This window comes from Etheostoma cragini, chromosome 6, assembly GCF_013103735.1.
Source record: "Etheostoma cragini isolate CJK2018 chromosome 6, CSU_Ecrag_1.0, whole genome shotgun sequence".
NCBI classification, from domain to species: domain Eukaryota; kingdom Metazoa; phylum Chordata; class Actinopteri; order Perciformes; family Percidae; genus Etheostoma; species Etheostoma cragini.
This window is the reverse complement of record NC_048412.1, coordinates 13,264,764-13,290,196: the sequence shown is the minus strand read 5'-3', so window position 1 is coordinate 13,290,196 and position 25,433 is coordinate 13,264,764. Positions and strand designations below refer to the sequence as shown.

Below are 25,433 nucleotides of genomic sequence, written 5' to 3'. Positions count from 1 at the left end.
AAAGCTGGCCTGAAAAGAACAATCCTGTTCGCATTTTCAGCAGTTTTTCAAATATGAATCCTACTAGTCACCAAGTGGAGTGCATTCATATTGAGCAACATTTATGAAAAAGGTCAATGGTAAAAGCTGTTTGCTACAGTGAGTTTTACAAAGTAAAAACGCACGTAAAGTAGAAATAGAAGGAAGGAATAGAAAGATATACAAACTAATACTAAATCCAATATCCCACCCATCACTCCCTTATTTTTCCCAGGACCAAGCGGTGTCTGAATCGAGCGCACTCACATGCCTCTGTAACCCCGCCCCTTCGGTTTACTCCCCCAGTGACACCAGCAGAGTCCTCCCAATGCGGGGTCTTTGTGGATGGGCACTGGCTGCACCGTGGAGGAAAACGTGCACGCTACATGCATACCGTGTGTTGTGATCATTGACAAACAAACCGACCCAACGCTTAAAGAAACTCTCGGCTGTTTTAAATATAAATATCAGGATTCACAAAGGGGACGCCGCATGCACGCATGCAGATGTGTGTGTGTGTGAGAGTACAGATATTTGGAGGTGTCGAGGTTTTCGAGGAATTCAAAAGTGGACTGATGGAGCTGCTGGCAAACTGAGGGCTGGGCTGGGACTTCCTGCATTGTTGCATGTATACTGGGATGGAATAATTTCCCTCTTCATTCATCAAAGAAATAATTAATAATTATTTTTACTCAATGGTACTTGAAGGGTAAGCAAAGAAAAACGATGCCAGTGCAATTGTGTATTTTTTTGAAATCACCGCGATGCTTGCATGCATTTGTTTTTCAATCCAGTCCTTCCCCTTTTCTGTTTTTCTTGTTTGTCAGCACAGCATCTTTTAATCATTTACAAAAACGCAATGGTGCATTTTCCCAGAATGATGTCTGTGTGTGTGTGTGTGTGTGTGTGCCTGTTTGGCGACAAAAACACCCCGGGTATACCCATATTTGTGCCTGTTTACTTTAGCAGAGAGATGGACGGCCTCGGGAACACCATGCAGAAGAAGGCTGCGGAGCTGGAGCGGCTGGCCGAGGTGCTCGTCACCGGAGAACAGCTGAGGTAGGTCGCTCGGTCCCAGCTAGGACACAGTGTGCTATAGGTCACACATTGAAGGAAGATGTGACATTTTTTGTCTGTATTCTGCCAACAGACCACCATATTTTCCGTCATTACAGAATAGATAGCCTACCTAATAATTAGTAAACAAAAATTGTTTAGTTAGTTTTCATGCTCAATCTTGCATGTTTTGCGTCCCATATCAGGATTCACAAGTACATGATAGGACATGATATATATGAGAAAAGTGGGTGTTGTAGCCTATTTCTGTTTTGACAGCAGGTTAATGATGATGCATGTAGCTCTCCCTCACTGCAAACTGGCACTACAGACAGTTTCAGCTCCACTGCAGCACGCACAGCCAAACAAAGGCATCCATACATGCAGACCCTCCACGTGCACACTGCTGCGCCTCACCTATATAACATGTAGGCTACCTTTCAGCCTGAGGCATTGTCTAAATACTGCAGGATGTTGTTTTTCTTTTAAGGACTGAACACATGAGTCCTTTTTGCTTCTCCAATAAGACAGTGCCCTTTGAGCTGCACAGGGAATGATCAACCTACTAATGATTGTCATGCCCTGCTCATTCATCCTATGAGAGAACTGTTCCGCTAAACCTGGCAGTGTTGTTGACATGCACCCTTTGACCCATCGTACGTAAAGAATGGCCCCAAAACCCTGGTGGCGTTTGCTGGCTTGAGCTTCCAGCCATGAATAGAGGCTCAGTAGGTAAAGCATGGCACCAATGCCAGGAATGTCAGCCCTCTACTGAACTATGAGGAAAATATGCCACTAACTGGGCTTTCCTGCTGATAAACTGAGTTGGAGCTTTTGTTCTTACTGAAGAAGTACATGCTGTGACATTGCTCTGTTCTGAAGAACAATAAAAAAGTATCTAGTCCTGACCTCAACAGATTAGATTAATAGTTTGTGTCTGGACATACTCTTTGGTGTACTCTTGCTTAGCACCAGTGTGCGCTTTTTCTGTTTGTATGACGTGTGTGTGTGTGTGTGTGTGTGTCAATGTCCCTGGCACTACTGTATGCAGATACTGCCAGCTGGCAGTGTGTATGGTGTCAGTGAACGATGGGCTGGTTGGGGGAGCTGTCCCAGAGTTCTCTGGCTCTGAGACGCCGCCGTTGTGGGGTAAAGGGCTCATGGTTGTGAAATTCAAGTCTCAACATCTCTTTCTCTCTGCATTTTGTACAGACAAAGCAGTCTGAGAGCTGAGAGCATTTTTTATCCATGCTAGCAACGTATGCTCGAGTTATGGCAATGTCATTCTGTCGGCCGGCCATCCACTTTGGTCCAGACTGATATATCTCAACAACTATTGGATGGATTACCATGACATTTTATACAGCCATTTATGGTCCCTAGAGGATGAATGCTATTGACTTTGGTGATCTTCTGTTTCCTGCAGCGACATGAGGTTGACATTTTTGTTTTTTTGAGTGAAATATAACAATAACTAGTGGATGAATTGCCATTCAACTTGGTACAAAAACTCTTTCCCCCCTCAGGAAGAATTGTAATAACTTTGGTGATCCTTCAATATTTTTAGCACCATCATCAGGTAATTTTTTTCCCCCAATCATTTAGTTTATGATAAAATACCTGTAAAACAATGCATTCCTATCAGCCTCAGCTGTACTAAGTGTTTATTGCAAATTAGTTTTGCATTACCAGACCTATCTCCCCACCACAGTGTCAGAAATGGAGTGTGGTCTGGCTACACTGCATATCTATTCTCAGATAGTGAAAAAAACACTTGTTAGCATTTCCTAATTTCAGTGTTTTACCTTGACTCCCTGCTTTAGCTTTGTCCTTTAGTCTGAATTGATATTTCAGACCAAATGATGACATGAGGAAGTTAGAAAGTAGCAGTCAATTTTATTTTATATTTAACAGCAGATTTGATGTAAATAAAATTAAACCCAATATGAATCAACGCTGGTATAAAAGCAAGGTGTGTACCTTATTCACACCTTTTTGTTAGATTCTTTTTTGACAAGCTCATGGAATTCTAGTGACAGATCCTTGTACTACATAACTGGCTGTTTTGGAACATTCTTATCACACATTCGAATCACACCATGATGTTGACTGCTTGGATCTCGGAGCAGATCTGTTTCAGGCACAGGGCTGAAAACCAGACAGATAACATGGTGTCCAGACACACGCAGCCGCTCTAGAAAGGCTTGTGACCAGTTCATAGTTGTGAATAGGCCGTTTGTTGCACCATGACAGACTGGGCTAGAGTGGAAGGCTTTGTGAATGTTTGCAGCCTGGGATTTAACGTCATTAACATCAGGCTGGGAGTCAGAGACTCATTCAGAAATGCTCTGCCTTTTCATTGTTTGATCCACCACAAGTTTTGGAAATGTTTTTTACAGTAAGAGTAGCCAACACAGCAAGAACAGCCACCACAACATGTAGTCTGGCACCTGAGCCTCTCAGTTAGGAATCAGCAAGAGGGAGGATTTTTGCTTCTTGCTCCATTTGAGATGATTTATGTGTAGAAGAGGAGGAGGTGAGGAGGATGTTATAACTGGTTGCTAGGTCAAAACTAAAAACTTGATCAGCTGTGGTTGTTTGCCCAGAACAGTGTGTGGGTCTGACTTGGCAGGCTTGGACCAGGACTGTCAAGGCTAATCTGGAGTGCTGCACACAGACTCAGCATGGACTGGAACTAGATAGCTGCACAAAGAACTTTGGTTGGCTGTTTCACAATAATCAGGGTGAGGGAAAGGTCACTATAAAACTGCCATCTGTACAAGCATTAGAAGTTTGCCCTGTCATCGTGCAATATATACTCACATTCTAAATAACAGTTTGAAATGGTGTTTGAATACCATGCATTCACCTGGTGCCCAAAGGACAGATGTGCTCTGTTTGCACTGGTTCCGCTGTCTAATTTTATAAACATAGATTTTACCTTATTTAAATGTTCACTTTGTTCTTCAGGTAAACATTGCTTTCTTCCACTAGAAGATATTTTATCTAACAGACTCATTTATGACATGCAGCTCACATATATAACCAAAACTGGGACTGCCACCTTTTTAGAGGGTAAATCGTTTGTCATTACTCTCATTTTTAATACTTTCAGGAGAAATTGTTACTATTATTGTCATTACAAATGGGCAAAGGGTTTAGCTGATGAACCAAGAGTTTAACATTGTGATGAAGAACTGTCAGAGCGTCTTATCTCTCCTCTGCGGCTTGTTTTCTGCCCTGTAGGCTGCGGCTCCACGAGGCGAAGGTGATCAAAGATCGGCGGCACCACCTGCGGACTTACCCAAACTGCTTTGTGGCCAAGGAGCTCATTGATTGGCTGATCGAACACAAGGAGGCCTCAGACCGAGAAACCGCCATCAAGATCATGCAGAAACTTTTAGACCAGAGCATCATTCACCACGGTGAGGCTGAGCTGTGTGTGTGCACATAGTGTGTGTGTGTGGGTTTAGTCTTATACAGTACGTCCTTTTGTTGTGGTTTTCATTTTCTATAATAGCAAGGATCTTTCTTTCTTTCTTTTTTTTCACCCGTGCTTCTTAATGGATTATTCTTTGTGTCTCACAGTCAATTTGGCTCCAATGTAGCATGTCACTACCTGTTCAACATTTGACCAGACACTTAGTTGAAGTTTAAAAAAGCCAATTCAATATTAACTCATCCTATCTATGAATGTATGATTTAATGATGTTTAGATTTTACTGACTGCTGTATACAAACATAAAAAAACATTCTCATGATGCCAAATTTAGTTTGTTCTGTTTTCTACAGTTATTAATTAGACCCACACTTACTGGTTGTAACCTTAAAACTAAACCCTCTATGCATGTGTGTGTGTGTTTGCAGTGTGTGACGAGCACCGGGAGTTCAAAGACCTGAAGCTGTTCTACCGCTTCCGGAAAGATGACGGCACGTTCCCATTGGACAGTGAAGCCAAAGTCTTCATGAGGGGGCAGAGGATCTATGAAAAGTATGAACACACACAAACACAACCACTCAATCGTGTTCTTTGTATTGGAGCTATGAGAGGGATGGAGGAAAATGGCTGTTCATACATTTGTGTGGTGGAAACAGAAATTCCTCAGGCATTTTCTTGCCATGGGTTAGAAGACAAGATCGACACCACTCTTATAGTGTCTCTATGATAAATATGAAGTTGCAGCTGGTCAGCTTAGCTTGAAGACTGGACGTGAGGGGGAGTTATGTGCTGGACTTTTTCTTGGCTCGATTTTTATACATTTGTGCAGAGTTTATTTCACTGTGACGCACTGATACAAATACTTCTAGCTTTTAAGATATATGGCCAACCTTCTCAAAGATGGTACTGGTGAAATTTGTTGATAAGATGAACCCTGAACTATCACTTCACAATCTGATGCTTTTCAAAATTAATGGTGGCCACTTGGCAGGCGCTAGCACATGCAATGCTTTTATTTCCTGCCTTTCTCTTTGTGAGCATTCTCAACGGCATGCTGATCGAGTGTGTCAGAAATGCTACTACCATTATTGTTTAGAAAATTTGTTCTGCGGGTAAATGTGATTTCATTAGATCATAGGGCATTGTATGGAACTTGACTTTTTTAACCATGAAAAAAGCCTGCTGGGATCGGAAAATCTGAAGAAATTGGAAGCACCTTGGCAAGAGATGACTTATAGCATTTGTCCAGAGACGAGCTGGATTAAGAGGAGGGCAGAGGACACCTCCAATGGGGCTGTTTTTGTTTGTCATCAGTTTTGTTCTTATGGTGTTGTTGTTCCAATAGTGATAGGACTAATTGTTTCTTTATTGACCTCAAAATCTTCCTCTGTGTGTCTCCACTTCACTCAGTGGCACCTCTACAGTTTTGTTTACAACCAAATAAGTACCCACATACACACACACACACACACACACACACACACACAATCCCACACATCCTGCCACCTCTTTGTCTCTTAACACATACACCGTGACCCTTTTATAAACAGAGACCTATTTTTCTTGTCAGTTTCTTAGACAACACACACACACACACACACACACACACACACACACACACACACACACACACAAACACATGAACACACAACAGAGCAGTTACATAACAGTAAGAAATAGTCCATGGGTAGACATCTGTGGTCTCAGCTCTCAAAGCTATGTGTTTATGTAATCACCATGGTGCAGCCCAGCACACACACACACACACACACACACACACACACCCACACACCATCCCCCCTCAAGCTTGCTCTGGTGGTTGGTTGCTTGTGTACTAGAGTTTCCTCATAAAAACCCTTATGGCACAAGTAACAGTCCTGCAGTAAAATAAGCCAATCATGTCCCAGTCTCTTGAGCATGAGTGCAAATATATGCTCTGTGTCTTTTGCAAGAGATTAGCATAGATTCAACGAAATTTTAGTACTTCTGAAACATGAGTTACTCGTCACGTTAGATTGTTAGTCTTGACTTTATAAAATGTCTGTCACAGCATACTCACACAGCAGATCATAACCATACACTACTTTGCTCTGTATGTTGGTGCAAACCTCAAACCTCAAAGTGGGTGCAAACCTTAAAACTCTTGTTAGCCACGCTAGCGGAGTGGCTTGACTTGAGCGATGGCAATGTAAAGTAGGTCGGTCCTCCACTATCTCAACACTTGAAACAACAACATGAAATTTGGTACACACGTTCCAAACAGTTGTTTTGACAGCATTTCATGGCGACAAGGTTATTAAGAGAGGACAATGATTTACAGGCTTTTTTTTATGCATTGTTTAACTTTTGGACTGTTTACATGTGGATGTGTACTGTAGATTGTGGTTGACTGTCATCATGATTTATGATTTAATGAAGCTGAAATTGAACTATCAAATAGATTATTCCAAATACTTGAAGCTAACCCTTTCTTTAGATTCACTGAGCATGATTGGCCTGCTTTATGCTCACACACATTCACACCTGCAGTAGAGGACCCGGAGTGTCTTTCTGTTAGCCTCACTGGGGCAGCTGTGGGTTATGTGCCTTTCTGAAGGGCACTTCCAAACCTGGAGTTATCCTGTTAGTGTTCAAGGTTAGAAAACATCTCAGTTTAGACTCTGTTTCTCATTGCCCAGGCATCCCAGTTCTTATAGGACCATTTTAGCCCATTAACTGCAAATTACATACACTTTCCATAACTGGGGAACGTTTTCTCCATTCCAGACATCAATCACATGTTTTTTCTGTTGGATACATGCTGCTTAAAGAGAGAGCAACACAACATTTCATTTTTAAACATACCATAAAAAGAGGTTGGTGTCACTGCACGTCTAGGCTAAGTTACAAATATGAATGGCCGGCTAATTACATCAGATGCTGTCTCTGCTTGAGAGTAGATCCTGAAATTATCTACATGACTTATTGATAACTGATGATTGTCTTTGGTCATTACAGTAAATTGAGTCCAACATAAGGGTTATCAAAACAGGAAGTTTGACCATAAATAGTAACACATTTGAAAATGATCTTAAAGTAATGCTAATCTGTAAGGAAAGTCATGATAAGTACAGAAAGGAACATTATTCTTTTATTTGTTTTTCCATAAAGTCACTGGAGCCTACAGAGATTGTAACTGAAGTCAAAAGCTGTACAATTACAACAGCTTTTCACATTAAAATGTATATACTTATTGTCATCATTACATTAAATGTTTACAACCGGCTGTGCTATCGACCTTTTTTAGAGTCATTTAGCTGTCAATGTAGCTGAAATGGGTCATGAAGTAGGAAATGTGTTTGCATTTATTAACATTGTAAGACAAGCAACACATTCTGTCCATTTTTAAAAATAAGTGTTCAGAATGAGACATAGTTTTGTTTGTTTGTTTGTTTATTTGTTTGTTGTATTTTTAACATTTTCCATCGAAAAGCAAATTAACCTGAACATGGAAAAAAATCACTCTAATGATGTAGACTAGTAGCGTCTCTTCTTTTTATTTAGAAAAATCTCACTTGTTTACAGAAAGGGACAATATAAGCACAAACATTGCTTTATAAAGTACTAATCTCAATAATAGTGAGCTGTGGGCCTCTCTTGTGCAAATGCAACAAGTTAGAAATAAATTAGTAGGCCATTACAATTTAATTTCCTCTACTTCAGCTCTATTTTAGATACATGCTATATTTAGAAAGTACTTAGGTGCAGTGTTTTATAATAAAGTTAAGGCCCAAGGAAAAAGAACAGATTCAGCTTCCTCCAGATTAACCTCAAGGTCAGATGATTTTTAGGTCCGACGTCTTCATAATCCATTTTATTAGGTTTGTCTTTTAATTCGGAGCTTCTTTTCCTAAAACGTTTGCATGTTTGTGACAATGGGACTCGGTAAGCACTCTCGCATGTCCCTCGAATGACTCTTTAAAGTTGCATTCTTTATTTTAGTTGCTTGGCCCCAGAGAGAGCAATCAGTGCAGGTAAAACAGTGTTTCTCTTAGGAGCAGTGGAGGCAGGTTTGTCTGAACAACAACCAATATTTTTGAGTAATTACAGGGCACTTAATATCTACAACACGTCTACACCTAGAACGGACCCACCGCGGTTACGTTTTTGGTGGAGCTGCTCGTTTAATAGTTGACTCGGACGAAAGCAAACGTTTTTACAATGACCTCCATCAACAGTATGTGGAGTTAAACTAAACGGGACCAATAACTTCTGAATAATTCTTCTATTTGTTAAATTGTGATGTGAGCGGTAGCCAACGGAGGCTACATTTATTGGACAGCCTTATTTCTGTTACTGTGGTGGCAGAAATGTTGCCATGGTGGGCCGCCACTAGAAAATAAACAAAGAGGAAACACTGTAAAAGCCTGGTGGTCCTGCAACCTTGTCTCAGTAGGATCTACTCCAGCTGAGTTAGGTATGCTGACTGAACAACAACTACTCTGAGTGCATATCCAGGGCATGACAGATTGCTCGCCTCGTCCCACTCTAAATTATCATGATCTCTGTCCATACTGCATATACAGTCTCAGGTCCTGCATAATATACTGTATTGTTCATATTATGATCAAGATGTTGTTATTCGAAGCATTGTGCTGTACTTTGAGCACAGTGGTCTACTTTAAGTCAATCCCTTTAAGCTAACATTACCTTATCTGTTGATTCAACATGTCTAAATGGCTTAAATGTCATTGTGTACACAGTCACGTCTCATAGAACATTATGTCCAGCTCTTTCAACAGTATTACGATGTTTGCTGCTAATTTGGGTCATATGTGGCTGCTAATGTGAGCCGTTGATCCGTGAAAGCTCCTAATTTATCAAAATTTACATCTAAACCAAGTATTTTGTTCTGTAGTGAGTTGACTTTACATGAGTGCAGGACTTTAGCAGTCCTGGGGGTGCACCTCACACACCATTTTGTTAAATTCATTTCAACTTCAGTTCTATCTTTAAACTTTAAAGAGTACTGTGCCACCCTGAGACCAAGTTTATCCTGGTTAAATAAAGGTTTGAATGAATGACTGACAATGTAGTTCTTCTCTTGAAATGTGGGCCTGCAGCTCTGGATCATTAGTCCTAGTTAAGTGAACCGCGCTGAGGATGGTACTGCTAGAAAGAACAGAGGCTTTTTACAAGCTGTACTTGATTTAGTTTTCATTTAGTTTATTTCACATATTACAGTCCGCGTTTAGCTTAATTAAAGTGGAAGCTGTTTTTCCTGGGCTCTGGAGGTTTTGCAACTATCCACAATATGTTGTCTCACATTAAATGTGTAAGCAATGGACATGCCGATGGCTTGTCCATGCCAGATAAATAATACACTTTTTTGCTTTCTTACCGAGATTTAGACGCAACAACATCTGTATGGTAAATATGTAGCTAGAGCCAGCAGCTGGTTGGCTTAGCATAGCATACATACAGGGATAAATGGGGGAAACAGCTAGCTAGGCTCCTCTATCTTAAAGTAACATAATCTTCGTTTATATTTAATATTTTGACTGACCGACTAATCTGGTATGAACTAGTGAAAAAAGTCACATCCGCAGTTAAAGTGACACTGCTTTAAAGATTATCTGGTCACTGATAGATAGGCAGGCTACACTTGTTCTTCTATCCAGTTTGGACCGGTCTAATGAGGTTGGTAGTTGTAAAAGGTTTCCAAGCCTGGAGCCTAAATCCTTTGGATATAGGATGTTTCTTTATCTGATAACTTTTAGTTTTTTATTTCAGTTCATTAAATGTTTAAAACATTCATACAAATCTCCCACAAACCCCATTAATAATGTCTGCATGTGTGTATTGAACTGTTCGGTGTGTTGAGTTGACCGTTTAGTGAATGATTTATAGCCAATTAAACTGTGACTGGGATTTGTGCCAGGAAAACACAGCCAACAATGATGTGGACAGTTTAGTATCTCTTTGATGGTATTACTCATTGCTATCAGATGTTTTGACGTGTACAGGTGTGTCACAGAAAGCCTATTGTTTCTTATAACCACTACCTGGCGAAATATATATTGTGTGAATATTCAGTTGACAGTGTTTGGGTGTAAATGTTTGTTTAAAGGAAGAGAGTCAGCAGTTCTGTTCTGTGCATGTGTCTACTTGTCATTTTGTGTGTTTGAGTGTGTATGTGTAGCTAACACCACCCATGTAACCTTCTGATAAAGACTATTCAGAATTGAACACATCTAAAAACACAACAGTAAAATTCTAGCAGTGAAATGCAGCCTTACTTGTGAAATTTGGTGTTGTTGTTTTTAGAAGAAACTTTTATGAAACCAGATTTTTTATCAAATTAATTAATAATTCTAATGTCTAATCTAATTAATATCCAAACCTTCATTGATTGTTCGTGAAGAAGAACTCAAATGTTTTTCTTGAGGTAATTACTTTGTCATCGTGTTAATCTGAGGCTCTAGGAATAACATGAATTTAGTTATCTGACCAAAGGGCTAATCCGGAAACTGTTACAGTGTAGTGTGTGCGTGTGTGTGTGTGTGTGTTTTGACTGTGTAGATTACAGAGTGGAGAAAAGGACAGCGCTACTGGTTTGGAGGATAATCTCTGCTGCAAAATTCTCACTTAAGAAACCATACTTTTCCCAATAACCCTGGTTTACGGAGCACCGAATGCATCTCATGGATAATTGAACAGTACTTTAGGGTCATGGTTATGAATGTTGCATCATTTCTGAGAACTCACATTTATTTTCCATCAGTTGGGTATGTACTATATCTGTATGTAATGCTACTAAAGTACTAGAACCCTGCTAGCTGTTGCTATGGAGACATCAACCAAAGCTGGAAAATAGCATTCTAGCAAATTTACATTGCTTTCCCTGATACTGTCAGGAGTACTGCACTGTAGATGTTAAACTGATTATTCACAGTTCACATAAAGCTAAACCTCTGACTTTAAACTGCCATCAGTGAAGTGGGTGGCCTAAATTTAAGCTTGGTGTACGAATTGGATTGCCTTTCGAATGCAACGCCGTACTCTATCCCACTCCTAATCAATTAAAGTAACACAAGTTTGCTCTCTTCTGTCCACAGGTTGATGAACACAGAAAACAGCCTATTACAAACCAGGGAGGAGGAGGGCGGGACATTTGAGCGGGCGCTTCTGGCCTCTGAGTTCATCGACTGGCTGCTGCAAGAGGGGGAGATGGCAACCAGGGACGAGGCAGAGCGGCTGGGACGGAGGCTTCTTGAACATGGCATCATCCAGCACGGTGAGAAACACGGGCCAGCTGTTCCTGTTTTTTTATGTACTTAAACAATTTAAAAGGCCAACAGTATCAAGACACACTTGTATCATTAAATCAGTATATACAATATTGGGATCAAAGTTTCAGTAATGTAATCTTAAGTGCTTAAGTGTTTTGATGGTTTGTGAATGACACTTGGTTACAGTAAAGCCAGTAGCCCCCTTAGCAATTTTTTTTAAGTAGTCAAGACTGATTCTGCTGTCCTGGCTCCTTGCTCCTTCGGGTCATACAATCTGAATCGAACTTATAGTCAGCCCTACATAAATATATCATTTTGACTCTGTATTCATCCTTGTCAATGTCAAGTGCAGTTCAATTTGAGCTTGCAGCAGTTTTCAACAGAGAGGAGACCCAGCTGGCCACTTTAGCATCATACATGTCTTGATAGATCTAACATGGATTACAGTTACACCTTTCTATTTAAAAGATCTTATAAAAATACTTCTAGCCCTCATACCTAAAACAGAAAAATATCGCAACACACTCTCAAAAGGGAAAGGGACCTAACCTGGCTGAGGTCAACGTTGAAGAGTGAGTTACTGAATGTTACTGAGTAATAAACATGAGGAATTTGGGAACTGAATGACACAGGTGTCAAATTAACAAGCTCTACTGGCTACAGAGTGTAGGAACAAGGCTATTATGTTATCTGTTAATATGTGATATAAATACACTTCTTTATATGATTGGTTCAGCTTATAGTCGTAGTAGTAGTGACTCTTTTCTTAAAAGTAAAAGTACTAATACCACTATTAGTGTATGATAATACTCCTGCATTTAAAAAGGCTACTATAGCTGGTTGAGTTGGAGCTAATTTTACCAACATTAAATACTGTACTGTCTCAAAATCTGTTATATCATATTTAATCATATTATATTAAGCTGATCATATGTTTTTGATGCAACATTGCATGCAGGTGTTTTTCTTAGTTAATTAAGAAGAGTATTAATGCTTCCTCTTTGTGCCCAGTGTAATCAATCATGGAACTCCCAGGTGTGAATGTGTGGTTGCAGCCAATTAAAGGCTTGATCAGCGGCAGCTGTTGTATTACAGTACAGGCCGTACAGTTGTTGATGTCTTTCTTGCTGAGAAGGTATTGTGTGAAGATGTTAGAACATCGAGGGAATGAGGTAATAGGTAATAGTTTGTGTGCGTGTGTGTGTTCGCCTGTGTGGTGTGTCCTACAATGCTTGTCATTCTCCACTCTTTGTGATTTTCTTTAACAATGGACATAGATCCTGAATGAGCTTCTGTCCGGTCACCACATGACATGAAATAAGATTTGAAGCTAATGTCTGTGGTTTAAATCAGTGTCTGATTAAATTAGGATGAGTAGAACTGCAGAGAAATTGCATGGCCTCAAGTACTGTAGTTTCTTTTGTTGCATTTAGACATACAGTATTATGCAGTTTTCTCCATTCTTTTTATTGTGTCTAAAATATACATATCTCTTGGCTGCATTTAAAAAAATAAATACACATTTGTATAAATTAAATTAAATGAAGGCATGGAAAATGAACAATAATAGCCTTCAACATAGCCGGTGGTTTGTATATGTGGATTACAGACTGTATATGTCCAAAAGGAACAATACATCATAAAAAGACCACGGCACATCTCTTATTTAATGTAATACAGTGCCTGATCTGCTTCCTACTGGCCTCATAGTGTCATCCTCTCTGTGGAAATAACTGCTCCACTGGTGACTGATGTTTGGACTTTGAGCTGTTCGTATCATCATAAGCCTTTTTCTTTTTTTACAGTAGGGAGAGCTATTTAAACTAATTTAGTTTTATCGATAATATGTTTACAGGCTTTAAGTTTCGATTAGTAACACATTATAAACGTGTTAGAGAAGAAGAGCTACCTATCTTATCGACTGTGTTGAGCAAAGGTCATGCTCACACATGTAAACACATAATGTATAGAAGGCCAGTCTGGGTAGATCCACATTGTGTTTAGTTATCATTGTTTATGGGACAATATGGCAGCTGTTTTTCCACACTACACATCTGACCAGCTGGTAGGGAGAGGCGGCTTTAAAACAGACCTAAAAGAAAAAGTTGCTGGTGCACATACTATAAATAGTAATTTAAGATTATAAAACAATATTAGGGGTGCACTATTCAGAAAATGTCCCGATTCCAGATAGACTTCCAGACTTATAATTGATTCTCAATTAAAAAAAAAAAAACAATTCACAATATGTCAATGTAGATACTTTCCCCAAGTGATAGTAAACACGCCAAGAAATAAGAAATATTAATACATTTTTGGAATTCTATGAATTGATTTTGGATCTGTAGAGCTTGATTCGTTATATGAATGTTTATTTGCACACCCCTACAAAACATAAAAGGTCAGAGTAGACTATCTGTATTGCTGTGCCAAAGACAGTGGGCCAAAAGCAGGCTGCAGTTAAACTGGGCGAGGCTTTACACCGTAAATCTTAAACTAACACAAGATCTTCCTAAGTCAGTTTAAACCAGCATTTAAATAGTTAGAACACTAGCAAGAGAAACTAGCATTTCTAGCATTTTACAGGAGTGAAACCATTCTTTAACGTCTGCCATAGTGTGTGTTTTTGCTTTGTCACATTTAATTAAGGATTTTGTTAGGTGGACAAATAGCTCTCCCCCACAAAAGGAAATGTGACACTAACCACAGCCCAATCTGTTTCTTATTGTACTGAAGGCTGATAAATTAAATGATAACTAAATGACCACACGGTAGAAATAAACCAGATTAGCATCTAGCTTTACGCATCGATCAAAGATTTCATCTACACAATAACTGTTTAATAGTAACTGATGTTGGAAGGATGGGTGAAGGATATTAAATATAAAAAAGTTCAAATCTGAACCCTTTTATTTCTCTGTACATAGATTTCATTATGAATTTTGAAACTACCACTAAAGTAAAAGCAGGTTTGAACATTGACAGTTACAAAGGATTTCTTCACATGCGTATTGATTCAAATAAAATTGTATCCTGGTATCTCATCGGTCCAGCTGGTCTTATCGGCTCAGCTGAGGTCAATGCTCTCTGAGGTCACTTATGTTTGTTCAGCATAAGTGATCTCAGCTCAGTGGACAGTTTGTTTAGTGCTGCTTAGCTGAGTTTAGAGTTTCAGGCTGAGAAACATTTATTCATGAGTTTTTTTTTAGCCAAGTTGACCGGTGGAAAAATGATTCCATATTCCTGTAGTTTTTAAAATATTTTGACTTGGGTGTGAGGCGTTAGAGTCTGACTCACAACAAGTATATAACTACATTTAACAAAGAAAGATTGTTCTCTCTCCGCGTTTTAGTACTCTATATCCACAACGTTCCACTTCCGAATTGCCGCCGGAAATTCAGCTGTCACCCATTTTGGCCGGATGTCTGTCACCTTCCTCCTCAGATATCTGCAGGTTAAATCCAGACAGCTTGCTAGACTACTTGCCCAATCTGAATTTTCTGTTGCATGGTTAAAACAACTTTTGAATGTATGGAAGTTCCTTCTTGAGGCTATTTTGCAGAGGCATTGTTCCTCCGTCCGGCGCTTAGCACCACCGAAGACAATTTGAATTGGTTTAAAGAAATGCCACTAAGGCAGAGCGAGCTTTTCTTCCGGCCCAATGCTGTGTGGACTAGCCAGACCCTCCTTCGCAGCGCTGTGGAGGAGGGTCTGGCAATGCGGGACTAACATTTTAATAATTTCAAAAAAGCCTTATGTGTATTTCTACCTCTCTCTTGCTCTTTACCAAAGCTTAATTATTCTCTCCATGTCTGTTTTTCTTTGTCAACAGTCACCAACAAGCATCACTTTGCCGACGGACCCCTCCTCTACCAGTTCAGGATGAATTTCCGGCGACGACGGCGGTTGATCGAACTTCTTCACGAGCGCAGCCGCTGCATCCCCGAGAGTCACGACAGCCCCTTCTGTCTCCGCAAACAGAACTCCGATGGAGGCAACACCAGCTTCCTCTCAGGTACAAACTGTACCATGTTCATGTCTAATTTCATTTAAAATTGTCTGCTACCTATTCGTAGCGGTCAGTGTGTGGTTGGCAGAGAAGCTGAAGTTACCTGTCCGACAGAAAACTTTTAATGTGTTCATGACAGTTTTTTCATTGTCTATAAAGTTTAAATATTTCCTTTGGTTATTGGATTCTGTCTTCTAGTAGAAAAACACAGTGATAGTTTAACCCCTCTAGCGTTATCTTCTGTTGACACACATACCCACCCACACACACATGATGACTGGTTTCCTTGGTGGTATTTGCCACATGAAGATAATGAGAGTAGAGCTGTTTGTGTTGCTAGGCGGAAAACCATCGTTCACACTGTCTAGTTGTCTGGTTGACGAGTTGGCTTCTGAAAAAGAAGTAGTTAAGCTGTGGGCATTAGCAACTTCAGCTCAGCTTTTAGATTAGATGTGGTTTGTTCAGCTTGCATCATACTCACTAACTGGTGCCACTAGAACAATTTCAAACATCTGCACTCTGTGCCAGTGGATGTTTTTCTTTTTTCTGCTCTTAATGTGAAAAACAGCACTCAACAACTTCTACAAAAATATTTCCATAAACATAAAATGAATGGACACAAAGTCATGTTCTTTACTGTTAGCAAACTTTATCTCAACATACTACTACTGGAGTCATTGTTTTTTTTTTTTTTTTAAACCTAATCACTTTTTCAAATACTGTTCCTCTGGGAAACCTTCTTCTTACTTTCCCAAAGTGGTAGCAGAAAGTACTTTTACTTAGAAAGCAATGGTAGCCAGAGAGAACGCGGTAGAAAGACCTGAAGTGTACAAACATATCAAGAAAACAGGAAGTAATGGAAAAAAAGAGTTTACATAACAAATAAATATTAATATTCCTTAGGAAAATTAAATACAGTTTAACCCTCTCTTTTTAAACATATGTGCTATGTCAAATGATTCCAGTCTGTATCCTGCTTCATTGCCTTCTGCTGTCTGTCCTTGCTTTAACATCTCTCTTTGTCTCTCTCTGTCTCAGTGAGTCCCACTAAAGAGATTAAAGTTGCGGTCGGAGTCCGGCGGAGCAGCTTGAGCAGCAGCTGTGGCAGCAGCGGTTATTACAGCAGCAGTCCAACGCTCAGCAGCAGTCCACCTGTCCTTTGCAACCCCAAGTCTGGTAAAATGACATGGACACACGAATACATAGTCTAATTTGTGATGGGCCTCACTGTGCAGTTTCATTCTGTTGTAGTTTATGGATCAGCATTTATAAAACTGTTTTTCCATTAGTTCTTTAATATTCATGTTGTATGAAATCTGCGATAGACAATGGCAACCTGAACAAGTTGTGTTCCTGGTTCTCACCCAAATGCATGCAGATAGGCTTCATCCATCTCCTTATGAATAGATTGCTATAGAAGTGGAGGTGATGTGTGGTTTTGTGTTTACACCGACAGAATAATGCCTCCTGATCAAAGCCTAGTGATGTTAACATATTTATTATACTTTAAATATATTCTTTTGACTTTTTATTACACATTTTCAAACATTACAGTTGCCTTTTATTAAAAATGTCATACTCAACACACTAGTTTCTTGTAGTATACTAAAAATGAGTTGACCTACCTCCCATCTCCTGCCATTCATCAGTCATGGCTTCACTTCATTTTAGTGGACTTAAGTGCAAGTGATGGTCATTTAGTAGAGATTTGAATCAAGAAGTGATCCCTTTTGAGGTGTGTGTATGTTTTCCTTTCATGTGTATAATGCAAGCAGAGTCCTTGACCGTCTATTTGTAGCACCAAAGCCCACTTGACATGAGCAGTCATACATAAGATATACAAGGAACAGGAAAAGGAAACACACACACACACACACACACACACACCAAATTCCCCTCTGTCACAAATTAACCATAGTAATCGTGCATATCACATGATTTGAAGATAAGGAGTCCAAAAATATAACATACACAGTAGATGGTACAAAGGTTATGGTATGCATTAATGAAGCCAGACAGATAAAAAAAGATTTGGGCATCTGATGTGAAGTAAAAATGACAGACGATACGGTATTAAAGAGAAGTTATCTTGTAAATCTGATCAGATCAGGATGTCCACAGAAAGATTATGGAAACGTTGGGATCAAGAGGATATTAAAGTTATTCTCACTTCATTTCCGGCCTTATCAGATTACAATGACGTACCACACAGAGTGATTTGTCAAGAGCACACATGCTTAACAGTACTCCACGCCACAGATGTACTTTCAGGTTTATGCGGAAGAAGTAAATGCAATTCAAGTCATTTTAGCACCTTTTTTAAACACACTTTTGCCCACATTTTCTTTATTTACAGGCGTTGTTTTCTGTATGTACAAAATAATAATAATAAGAGATTAGTTACATACAACATCAAAACTGAAGTGAATGGATTGTGTATACATCCGGCTCCTGGTCGTTGCCCAGTCGGCTACATCTTCCCAGCTTCTCAAAATGTTCATTATTAGTACTTATAGAGTGGATTTAAAAAATGAAATAACATTTTTTTAGACACAAATGTCCAGTCAAAGCCGGTGTAGAGTCATATTGAAGTGTGTAATGGTGAGGGGAAGTTGGAGGAGGGGAAGGGGAGCTATATTGTTACAGGAAGCAGAGAGCCTCCAGGCCCTGTTAGCATGTGACTGACATCAGCACTTTCTACGCACTTTTAAACTAAGTGTGTGTGTGTGCGTGTGCGTGTGTGTGTGCATACATGTATGTGCGTGTACATGTACAGTCAAGAAAAGATGGAAAAATCTCCAAAGGTCATTAAATGACAGATTAGACATTTTTATATGCCACAAAAATGTAGATTTAATTTCCATTATTTACACTTTCAAAATAACAGAAAACTAAAAAATGGCGTCTGCAAAAGTTTTGGCACCCTGCAGAGTTAATACCTTGTACTGTCCCCTTTGTATCCCAGTATGGAAATGCTTCTTGTTGCGAGCCAAGAGTCTTTCAATTCTTGTTTGAGGTATCTTCGCCCATTCTTCCTTACGAAAGTCTTCCAGTTCTTTGAGATTTCTGGGCTGTCTGTCATGCACTGCTCTTTTAAGGTCTATCCAAGGATTTTCAATTATGTTGAGGCCAAGAGATTGTGAAGGCCATGGCAAAATCTTCAGTTTACGCCTCTGGATATAATCCACAGTGGATTATTGAGGTGTGTTTAGGATCATTATCCATTTGTAGAAGCCAACCTCTCTTTAACTTCAGCTTTTTCCTAGATGGCATCAAGTTAGCGTCCAAAATTTGCAGAAATTTTATTGATTCCATTTTTCCTTTTACTTGTGAAATGTTCCTTGTTCCACTGGCTGCAGTACATCCCCAAAGCATGATTGATCCACCCCCCATACTTAACAGTTGGTTATTTTCATTAAATTCTATGCCCTTTCTTCTCCAAACGTACCTTTGCTCGATCCGGCCAAAAAGTTCTACTTTAACTTCATCAGACCACAGAACTTGTTTCCACAATGCATCAGGCTTGTCTATATGTTAATTTGCAAACTTCAAACGCTGCTAGTTCCTGATGACTGCCATTTCTTAATTGTATTCCGAAAAGAGGAAATTGGCATCCGAAAACGCTTTGCTATCTTCTTATAGCCTTCTCTTGGTTTGTGAGCGTCAACTATTTTCAGTTTCAGTTTTCTAGACAACTGCTAAGAAGAAGCCATGGTGCTGATTGTTGGGGCGAGGTCAGATGAGTCTGGGCATTTAAAACCTTAAGATTGACATCACCTGGTCTTTCCTGACGATGAATTAGAACAATCCATGACACTGCCAGGTCTCAGCTTTCCAAAGGGGGCGGTGCATGCTATAAACTCTGCAGGGTGCCCAAATGTTTGCAGATGCCATTTTTTTGTTTTCTGTTATTTTGAAAGTGTAAATGATGGAAATAAAATCAAACTTTTTGTGACATATTACACAAATGTCTAATCTGTCATTAGATTCATTTTTTGAGATTTTTCCATCTATTCTTGGCTTCTTTATGTGCAATTTTTACCTGGGGGGGGCCAAACTTTTGAGTCCCACTGTATGTGGTCATGTCTGGTTATCACGGTAGCAACAAGTAACATTTTGTGTGTGTGTGTTTCAACAGTTCTGAAAAGACAAGTGAGTCCAGAGGAGCTGCAGACACCAGGAGGACCTTTTATAAAGAAGACATTCACTGTAGGACACACTCACTCACACTCACACAAAATCGAACACACACTCACACACACACAACCAAGCTTTAACAAGTAATACTTCAGCGTGATGTTGTCACACATACTCACAGTCACACCTCCCTCTCAAGTGCACACTCTTGAGAATATATAAAGCAGGGTACTCAAGTCATGTGCATATGCAAGAAACTCCAGCACGTGCACACACAGACTGACACACACTCACCAATTGAACACTTTATCTATGATGAATGTGATTGCCACTGGATGCCACATGAGTATCACACTTGAAGAACACAAACATTTGAATGAGACAAGGGACACAAATATTATGTGTTTAGAGAAAATAGGTTAAATACAAACTGTGTGCGTTACAAATGTCATATGATGTCATGTCATACTAACATTTCATGTCTTCTCGTTGTCCCCCAGATCGTAGGTGATGCTGTGGGCTGGGGCTTTGTGGTGCGAGGCAGCAAACCCTGTCACATCCAGGCCGTGGACCCTGGAGGACCTGCGGCCGCTGCTGGCATGAAGGTAAAGACAGGAGACTGTCAATGTCTGGGGCATTTTGTTTTTACATGTGTGAGGAGTTACTGTATGTAATAGGTTGCAGTACTCTTGGAGGAATGTGCTTTCCTTTTGTCTTTTTTTGTTTTCAATATTTAAATCAAAGCTTTGTGTTTGCGTTTTTAATTTTTGAGGTAGCATTTTCTTTGCTTGGTCGCTAAGTTGTTTGCAGATATGCAAAGTGCTTTGACAGTGCGTGTTTGAACTGTTTTGTATTATTTAGACTTGGGTTGTTAAGTCTGCACTTAAATATACCCTGTCGTATTTAGGGCATACTGTGAGAGAAGTGTTAAAATAAAGATTGATGGCGAGGAATTGGGAAGGAATAGAAAGAAGAGTACAGGGACGCATCCTGTAATGAGGAGGAGGGCAGGGACCGGAGCTTTAAAAGCAGAAAAAGTGTTGAGAGGGGAAAATAGTAATGAAGAAGGACAACAGGGTAATTGTGGCTCTGCCGCCACAGCTGAAGGTATGTATGTAGAATGGCAGCAAGGAATCCTGGGAATGTATTACATGGCAACATAAACCACACCGCGGTGAGAGGAGGAGTGAGCAAGGACTCAATAAAAGAGCTGCAGGAGCCAGAAATGGGAGCAGAGAAAGGGGGGAAACATAAGGTTATTAAGAACATGATAAACTATTGGTTGTGTTTTTAAAAAGGTCAGCATTTGGAATACTAATAATCCACTGCCAATGTCCAGTGGACACTTGATATACTGAAGAGAACATTCAAATGTTTCCTCAGGCTTTGATTATCATCTGTTCAGTGTCAGTTCAGTTTTATGGAAACCCAAAGGGGACAACCCTTTAAAAGAAACCTGAAAATCTGGAGCTAAAGGATTTTTACATATGCAGTCAGTCTCTGCAGCTAAATGTAACGTTGCCAGTCTGATCAAAGGAAAGGATTTTAACTCCGTGACGTCAGCACAAGGACACATGAGCCGAAGAGTGTGGAGGCCGAGGAAGGAGGCAGAGGATGTTAGGTACTAGCACCGAATGAGGAAACAGTCAGTGGAAATAATATCACTTCTGCTTTCTGTGTGTGTGTGTGTGTGTGTGTGTGTGTGCTTGTGGGGGGGGGGTGTTTTTATTTAGTCTTAATGGAATCTGTTATGTGCTGAGGGCAAAACCCCAAACAAAACCAGAGTTTTGGGTCTGAAATTTGAGATATTCACTCACTATCTAAGATACTGTAACGATCCTAGTGTGCGCTACAGTGTCACTAGTTATTTATAAGGAGTTCAATGCACCCTCTGCACTTCCTGGAAGGTTAGTCCTGTTCAACTATACCTGAGTAGTTTTATTGATGAGTAATTAAGCAGTATCACGGTCCAGCAAAGGGAATGCAGTGCTGTGAGGCGTTGGCACTGCTTTCCAGGCAAAAGGCCAAAGGAGAAACCTACACCCACTTACCTCAGAGGGGGAGGTAGTCAAAATCCTCATGAGGCTCTTCCCATTATTTTTACAACGTGGATATAATCACCAGAGTGTCTCCATTTGAAAGATTCTGAACCCTAAAAATTACATTTAAAGATTAGATGATTTTGAAGGTTAGATGAACTCCAATGTATCAGGTTGTATTATTCAAATGTAAATAGGTCTGACTCTCTTAAAGATTTTTTTTTTTTACATTTTTGGGACATACACTTATTCCTGCCAAACCCTGGAGTCTTGACGTCAAGGCGAGGTTGCCAGGCAACCAGAAGACTTCAGGAAGTTGCTGCTCTAGGCCAAGCAATAGTCTGAAACGTAACTCTCCGTAAAACCACCAAGTTGCCCCCTATGCCTATTGTAATTCATAAATAAATGATGTGTTTATTAGTGAGCTTAAAAACAATATGTGGGGATTAAGTCTGATTTTAACAAACAACAAAATTTTTGTTTCAGGACAAATTTCTGTCTTGTTTAGCATTCAGTTTGAGGGGGGGGGGGGGGGTCATGATACCTGATCAAATGCCCAAATTATTATCAATCTGGCTCTTGGACGATCAGTTGGATTTCAGGCATCCATCAGCAAGAAAGCAAATAAGCATGGCACACCATGAATAAATAAAAACAACAACCAGGGAACCGTGTTTGGTTTCAGTCCAGGCCGTTATTGTTACTCTGGCTTTCTAATTCCTCAAGGGACATCTGTGCAAATCTAGCCTCCGGTCATCCGTCCCCTGAGTATTTTTGTAACAAAAAAACATCCTCTACTTTTTCATACAGCAGTTATTGCTGTATCTCAGCGTGGCCTCTTAACATGTTTTGTTTATTCTCTCTCTATGTATTCTCTCTATGCATGTTTCTATCTCTTTCCTTTTTTCTATGTAAAAAATATTTTACCCACTGAGTGCAAGGAACCATTAAGTCCAGCTGGGCCCCAGCCAAGGAGAGAAGAATCAGTGGGAGAGATAAAGGGGGAGGTTTTTGAGTTAGTGAGAGAAAAGGTGGAACAGAGAGAGAAATGAATAGAAGTCCGTAGTACTTTGACTTTGCAAGTAGTGATATATAGGCTGCAGCGGTTTAAATGTGATTACAGTAAGAGTCTAAAATTCCTCTGCTTAATCTCTCTCTCTCTCTCTTCCCCACTTATGTCTTCTGTCTATTCTAATCTCTCCTTTCCTGAAACACTTATCAAGGCCAGAAAAACATCTCGTAGCAATTGCTGTGGAAATAAACAAAAAGGAAATTGTTTGTGAAGTAAATAGTAACATTTGTGTAAGGATCAGTCAGGGTTTAAATATCTGCCCCCTGTAAAATGTTTCCTGAGTCAACGGTTTACTAAACACATCTGTTAAAGTTTTTCTTCCATCGTGACTCAGTAGTCTACGTCTGCGCTTTGTTGATTTATAGGCAATACAAATATCAGAGTGATTATGTGCTTTAGTTCGGTGTGACATGCCAAACCTTTTTTTTGCATCCTGCAGAGTTTTTGGAAAATATTTGGGAGCCAGTGAATTGGGAGCGTGTGTGAATGATTGCAAAAAGACAAACCACAGCGGCAGCTGAAAAAGCAGCATCCTGTTGCAGCAGCTAGAAAGCAGCTCAGACACCTAGTCTCGTTTTTATCAAAGCTGTTGAGTTTGAGCGGTGATTAAATAAAAATAAGGGAAGAGGGTGCAGGCGTGACACAGGAGTGATTTGAACATGACTGTTGTAACTTGTGTAATTTATGTCGGGCAACACTATCAAGTTTTACCTGTTTCTCTTTGAGTATGTTGTCATTTCTGTGTCCTACTGACACATTGTCCGCCTATTTGGTTAATAGTTTGGCTTGATTGGGCAAATGTTTTCAAAGGAGTAATGCTGAATTAACCTGTTTGGGGGCCTCAGGGCCAAAATGACATTACACAACACAAACACACTTGTAAGCAAAAAAACTTTAATACCATAAGTTGCTCTATATGCGTGTATGAATTTTTTTTGCCCAAAGGTTAGATGAGAGGATCGATACCACTCTTTTTGAAGTCTCTGCGTAATAGCCAGTTACAGCTCATCACAGGCCCTTATTATGTCAGTTGATATGTACTTATTTAAGCAGATTTCCAACTACATTAACAAAAATCAGTTGACTCACAGTAAACCTGGAGCTTGGAGCCCAGGAGGTAGTTGAGCTTTAAAGACAGCTATCCAGTTTAGATTCACAGCCATTACAATGGATTCCAATGCAGACCCAGACTCACCGTGAACAAAAAAAAGCCCCACAATGTCCATAGAAACAAACCACTCTGCAACATAATCCACTTCTCCACCACAGATGTTGATCACATTTTATAGACTGCTGAATACACTATTTCTACATCACGCTATCATCCTCCCATAGCTCCACAGCAAAGCAATGATGAGTATTGTATTTCCCAAAGACAGATTCCCACTGGAATAGTACTTGTACGTTTCTTATTTCTCCCTGCCTCTCATTTCTCTCTGCACTCCCTCTATCACTTGCACCTTCACTCGTTTGACTCCATTTTTGTGTGATTGGTGCTTATAATGCTCTCAACTTTTACACCAATCATCTCTCCTCTCTCTGCCCGTCTTTTCTCTAGGTGTGTCACTTTGTGGTGTCGGTGAACGGACTGAATGTGCTCTCTCACGACTACCGGACCGTCAGCAGCCTGATCCTAACCGGACCAAGGACAATCGTCATGGAGGTGATGGAGGAGGCATAAGTTGAAGGAGAGCTGCAACAGAATTCCTCATAGCTGAGTAGAAGGTTTAGTACTTGACCTCAAAACCACAGTGACAACAACAACAACGTGGACGTCTTGAAACGCAACTCCCACTCTCTCTGTTCCAACATTGTTTGAACAAGGCGGACGACTGCGAGACGCAGTGTGTTTAAGAATGTGTGTAATCAAGCCAAGATAAAGATTCAACCTGTAGACCAAACACGCAGGTTGTACTTGAAGTATCATTTTTTATTTGGATGCACACACATAGAAGAGTGAAAGTTCCAACAGCCACCACTTCAACAGACAGAGATCCAACTTTTTCAACGTGCCCACAAAGACTCTGTCTTAATGAAGAGGCCCAAGACTTTATGTGCAGCATAGGAAGAGCTATGTTCCCTGTTAGTTTAGTTCCGAACCAGAACTGTTTCATGAATCTGTTGCTGAACCCAACAAGTGTTTTAAAGATGAGAGATGGAATTTGTCATTAGAAGCAAGAATTGAACCAGTACAAGCAGAGACTGAAACATTAGGGAATAATATTTAGTGCTTACACAATCAGTGACCTCTCCCCAAGTTAGTTTCCAACCATGGACTGAAGCTCCTGATCAACACTGCCCTCTACTGAGGAAGACAGGAAGACACACAGATAGGGAGCATTCATCGAGGGGGTAAGCCTCTCCCTCTAAGCATAGCTCCTATGGCACCATT

The 25,433-nt window shown here is 40.0% G+C and overlaps 1 protein-coding gene and 1 long non-coding RNA gene across 6 annotated transcripts; one reads left to right on the top strand and one right to left on the bottom strand.

The window, feature by feature from the left end:
- Window positions 1–352: 352 nt before the first annotated feature.
- deptor (DEP domain containing MTOR-interacting protein) lies at window positions 353–24,944 on the top strand. Of its 5 annotated transcripts, none has more exons than XM_034873419.1 (10): window positions 354–727; window positions 985–1,077; window positions 4,321–4,499; window positions 4,942–5,065; window positions 11,611–11,789; window positions 15,617–15,799; window positions 16,832–16,969; window positions 19,932–19,945; window positions 20,431–20,535; window positions 24,600–24,944. In XM_034873419.1, the coding sequence occupies exons 1-10, from the start codon at window positions 714–716 to the stop codon at window positions 24,720–24,722; spliced, it is 1,152 nt and encodes a 383-aa protein (XP_034729310.1). In that variant the 5' UTR covers window positions 354–713; the 3' UTR covers window positions 24,723–24,944. The 5 variants fall into 5 exon arrangements, with proteins under 5 accessions (XP_034729312.1, XP_034729310.1, XP_034729309.1 ...); XM_034873418.1 differs by having other exon boundaries at window positions 355–727; window positions 988–1,077; window positions 19,932–20,002; XM_034873417.1 differs by having other exon boundaries at window positions 355–727; window positions 19,932–20,002.
- Window positions 8,831–17,681, bottom strand: LOC117945754. The gene is made up of 3 exons (XR_004656885.1): window positions 17,667–17,681; window positions 12,334–12,337; window positions 8,831–8,909 (listed from the first exon to the last, which is right to left on the bottom strand). It is a non-coding gene; the product is annotated as an uncharacterized LOC117945754 (long non-coding RNA).
- Window positions 24,945–25,433: the final 489 nt, after the last annotated feature.